Source organism: Aythya marila (assembly GCF_965140915.1).
Source record: "Aythya marila genome assembly, contig: HAP1_HAP1_SCAFFOLD_154, whole genome shotgun sequence".
Classification (NCBI taxonomy): Eukaryota; Metazoa; Chordata; class Aves; order Anseriformes; family Anatidae; genus Aythya; species Aythya marila.
This window is the reverse complement of record NW_028137218.1, coordinates 632,390-636,969: the sequence shown is the minus strand read 5'-3', so window position 1 is coordinate 636,969 and position 4,580 is coordinate 632,390. Positions and strand designations below refer to the sequence as shown.

Below are 4,580 nucleotides of genomic sequence, written 5' to 3'. Positions count from 1 at the left end.
GCACATGGAGGCTCCACAGAGAGCTGCAAAGGGAAGCTCTGTTCCAGCTTAATAATATAGCAGGATTGTCCTGGAAAATAGACAGGCTGAGTGGCTCCCTGGGAGTGAGTGGGAATTAGGTGTTTATAACTAAACAGAAGTAAATTGAGGGAGGTTGAAACCCACCCCAGAGGCTGTACATCCTCCTTCAAGTCTTGAAGAGCTTTCCAGGTAGAGAAACAGACAGCATCTCCCCTGTGAGAAAGACAATTTCAGAGAATTTTGCCTAACCCCCTTTAGAATCTGAAAACGCTTATCACTGTGCCCTACCAATTCCATGTAAGCCCAATACAACCTCCCACCTGCAAGGTAAAAGCAGAGCCCTGACGAGCACCAGCAGACCTATGAGCCAGCAATGGCAAGACACTGCTGCTGCTTTGGGGCTGCTAGCAGATGAAAACCCTGGGAAAATTGCTCAGAGCTTTTTTTTTTGGCTCTTCCCTCCATGGAAGAGATAGAAGAAGGAGGGTTTTGGCAGGGGGTGAGCTATTCCACACTTGTGCTTAGGTGGGAGATTAGAAACAAGCCCAGGTGTTTGCACCAGACCCAACGCACGCACACATCGCAGAGCAACAGGGACAACACTATCATGGCCCAGCTCTGCACACCCATGCATTTCCTGACAGGACACATTGGGTGACACACACGCTGGTGATTCCAGGACCAGTGGGACTCCTCACAGATATTCCAGCTTGGCTCAGGGCATGTGCTTACCCTACTCTGAGCTGGAAAGCTCCCCAAAGTGCAGTATTTCCAGCCTGTGGAGTTCAAGTAATAGTCAAACAAGCTTTGAGAATGCGCCCTGACAGCCACCTGCACAGCCATGGGCCTCCTGCTGCCTCCTGAGAGCCTGAGGCACAGCTGACCTCAGCAGAGCATCCCCACCCATCTCCTCTTTGAGTCCTGTGACCTGACCACATCCATGTCACCTCACCTGCCTCCTCCAAGACCAAGTGATTGCTGCAGGACCTTTCATGCCCTGCTCAGCTTCATGAGGCCAAACTGCTTCAGTTAGGTGACTAGACCACAGGAATGCAGGATTTGGGGATTAGGTGTTCAGGTTAGGGTTTAGGGATTAGATCTTGCCTTTCAGGGTTAGTGGTTGGGCAGAGTATTAGAGGGAGGCCTGTGTTTACTGTGTTGGCTTCTAGTCTGTGTCTAGTGTGGAGACTATGCTATCTGTTGGGATTTTCTTCAGGGCTTTGTTGAGGAATCATGTTAAGGCTGGAATTCAGTGCTAGGGATGAAAGGCTGAGGAATAGGGTGAGAATTGAGCTAAGGGTGTACGGTAAGGCCTTATGGATTTGGGACTTGGCTAACCCAGGCCAGGTGAGATTTGGGGTTAGGAGTAAGAGTAGTGGATTCCTTGCAGAGGGAGGGATAGATGTAGATGTAGCGGAAGGCTTACAGTTACTGCTTAGAAATATTGCGAGGGCTTGACATGGATGTTTTCCCAGTAAGTGTTGCAGCAGCACAGCCTTGCCTGAACCCCTCTCACCTCTTCCAGATCTTTCCTTTCTGTTAGCCAAGTCCCTCTTCTCTCCCCCAAATTTCCCACCTTTATTCACCCAGATTTCCCCTGGCCTCCCCAAAGGAGTCACCCTGTTGGGGGCAGCTTCCTGAAAACCTTTGTGACCTCAGAGGCTCTGCCTCCCTGCTGTTGTCCAGCCAGGGGCTGGGACAGAAGTGACCTCACAGCCAGCATCCACAAGGGTCACAAGGAGGTGTTGTGCTCAGGAAGCCTCTTTCTAGCCCACCCAGGAGCACCAGGTGCATGCCGTTCACAGTCCCTCGGGTACTCTGCCTGCCAACCAGCTCATGCTTCAGAAGGTCTTCTACATGTCCAGACTCACGTTTCCTCATGCAGCCTTTAGCAACTCCATTGCATCCTAAAGGAAATGCCCACCATGTGTGGAAAAGTGATTCAAGAACTTTATATATACTTTGGGAAAACATATATTTTAGGCAAATTCTGCAGAGAAGGAGTTGGTGTGACAGTTACGATGACTAGGATTGCTTTATTCAGATGGTATTCTAGGGGACCGTACCTCCAATGGGAAGTGAACTTTAGACTCTCTCTGTCCCACTGGAATTCATGGCTGGCTCCCTTAGGGAACAGCTTATGGCACTTGGGCTCATTCAGGTTCATCTCACCACACCCACACCGGATGCAGTCTCATATGTACAAGGGAAACATGGACTCCTGATGTAGTCATTTAGTGTCCATATCCAAAGGAAGAAACCATCTGTGTGAGCTGGGGTGAGAGCACAGTGCTGGGAACGGTGGTTGCAAGGGGCTGCTCTTGGACCATTGGCCTGAGGCAGCATCTGCCAGGATGTCCAGAGAACAAGGTCCAAGCCCAGCCCCTGCTCTGCTGGTCCTCCCTGACTCTCCCAGCCTTTCATGCTGTGGATACAGGCCGGTGAAGTCAAAATTTCATGGGTGCTGGGCACCAACAGGCAGGAATGGAATCATCCCTCCCTGCCTAAAATATGATCCTGGGACTCCTATCTTATCTGACTGAGGCACAGAGAAACAAGCAAAGCCAGGAACCTCTTTCAAGTCTATTCCTTTGAAATATCCATGACAGCATCTTTGGGAGAGGAGCTGAGCCTTCAGACATTGCCCTGAGCAGATCCCCTTTTATGCTGGAGATGCTGGTATGGAGCCAGCTGTGTTAGAGAAGTGTCCCTGGCCTGTCCCTTCCTGTGCACACAGGAGCATGATGAGCAAGTAACAAGTGCAATCAGTCCTTGCAGCAACACAAGAGCTCCGTAGGAGAGTGTGGGAGGTGAAATGGAGAGCTGATTTGGACAGACCAAGCCCTGGGGCTCCCTGGCAGTGCTGCTGTGCCAGGAGTCTTCTCCCCTTCCACCTCTGAACACAGACAAGTCCCCCTGCAGCTCCACCCCATTTCTCTGAGGAAGCATCTCAGGCAAGCAAGTCACTGCAGGAACCATCTTTTTATTTAAATACACATTAAATACTTAATTGCCCATTAAATACACCTCTTTTATACCAAATCTCAGAGTCACATGAGACATTTAGTAGCAAACTGGAAGGGGAAGAAAAACGATTTTTTTTTTAAATATATCACTACATAAGTAAAGCAAAAAAAAAAAAAAAACAAAAAACAAAACAAAAAAAAAAAAAAAAAAAAAACACAAGATATGCCTTGACCTTTAATGAGTTACATTATAAGTGATATGCAATGGACATGCAGTTGCTTCTCATAAACCTCCAGTCATCACTTTCCACACTGCGTTCTTCAGCTCCTCGTTCCTCATGCTGTAGATGAGGGGGTTCACTGCTGGAGGCACCACTGAGTACAGAACTCCCAGCAAAAGATTCAGGGATGAGGAGGATGTGGAGGGGGGCTTCAGGTAGGTGAATGTGGAAGTAATAAGAAACAGGGACACCACGGTCAGGTGAGGGAGGCACGTGGAAAAGGCTTTGTGCTGTCCATGCACACAGGAGATTCTCAGCACAGCCCTGAAAATTTGCACGTAGGACAGCACAAGGAAAACAAAACACCCAAAGGCTAAAGAGACACTAACCACAAGAAGCCCAACTTCTCTGAGGTAGGCGTCTGAGCAGGAGAGCTTAAGGATCTGGGGAATTTCACAGAAGAACTGGTCTAGGGCATTGCCGTGGCAGAATGGTAGTGAAAATGTATTGGCAGTGTGCAGCACAGCATAGAGAAAAGTACTGCCCCAGGTAGTTGCTGCCATGTTGACACAAGTTCTTCTGTCTATTATTGTCCCGTAGTGCAGGGGATTGCAGATGGCAATATAGCGGTCATAGGACATGATGATTAGAAGAAAAAACTCTGCTGAGATGAAAAAGAAAAAGAAAAAAACCTGAGCAACACATTCCAAGTAGGAGATGGCTGTGGTGTTCCAGAGGGAATTGGCCACGGCTTTGGGAACAGTGGTGGAGATGGAGCCCAGGTCAAGGAGGGCAAGGTTGAGGAGGAAGAAGTACATGGGGGTGTGGAGGTGGTGGTCGCAGGCTATGGCTGTGAGGATGAGGCCGTTGCCCAGGAGGGCAGCCAGGTAGATGCCCAGGAAGAGCCCGAAGTGCAGGAGCTGCAGCTCGCGTGTGTCTGCAAATGGCAGGAGGAGGAACTCATTGGGGAAGCTGCTGTTGGACATTTGTGGCCTCAGCGCATGGTTGGCTGTCCATGGAGGAAAACACAGAGACAGGACAGGGTCTCTGAGCACAATCCACTCTGTTTCTCACTGACCCATTGCACACTCTCTTCCATTCTCCCCATACTTCCATCTCCCTGGCTGGCGCTCTGCCCTGTGCTGTTTGAGTGCACTGTGAGGAATGCAATTTCCTGCCTGGGGGTCCTTCACAGGATGCTGAGTCTGCTCCTCAGCTGACCCCCACCCTGCTGCCCCAAAGAGCTAATTTACCCAACGGCCCCATCCCCCTGCAGGGGATGGCAGGAGGTGCCTGGGGTTTCCTGTTGCAGTTCCTTTTCTCCCTGCCCATCTCTGCTGCCTGCAGCCATTCCTACAACGAACTGCTTCTG

The 4,580-nt window shown here is 50.0% G+C and overlaps 1 protein-coding gene across 1 annotated transcript; it reads right to left on the bottom strand.

Moving 5' to 3' along the window:
* Positions 1-3,270: 3,270 nt before the first annotated feature.
* On the bottom strand, positions 3,271-4,194 carry LOC309891054 (olfactory receptor 14A16-like; the record flags this gene model as incomplete). The annotated part of the gene is made up of 1 exon (XM_082785444.1): positions 3,271-4,194. One exon carries the CDS (start codon positions 4,192-4,194, stop codon positions 3,271-3,273), a length of 924 nt encoding a protein of 307 aa, XP_082641570.1.
* Positions 4,195-4,580: the final 386 nt, after the last annotated feature.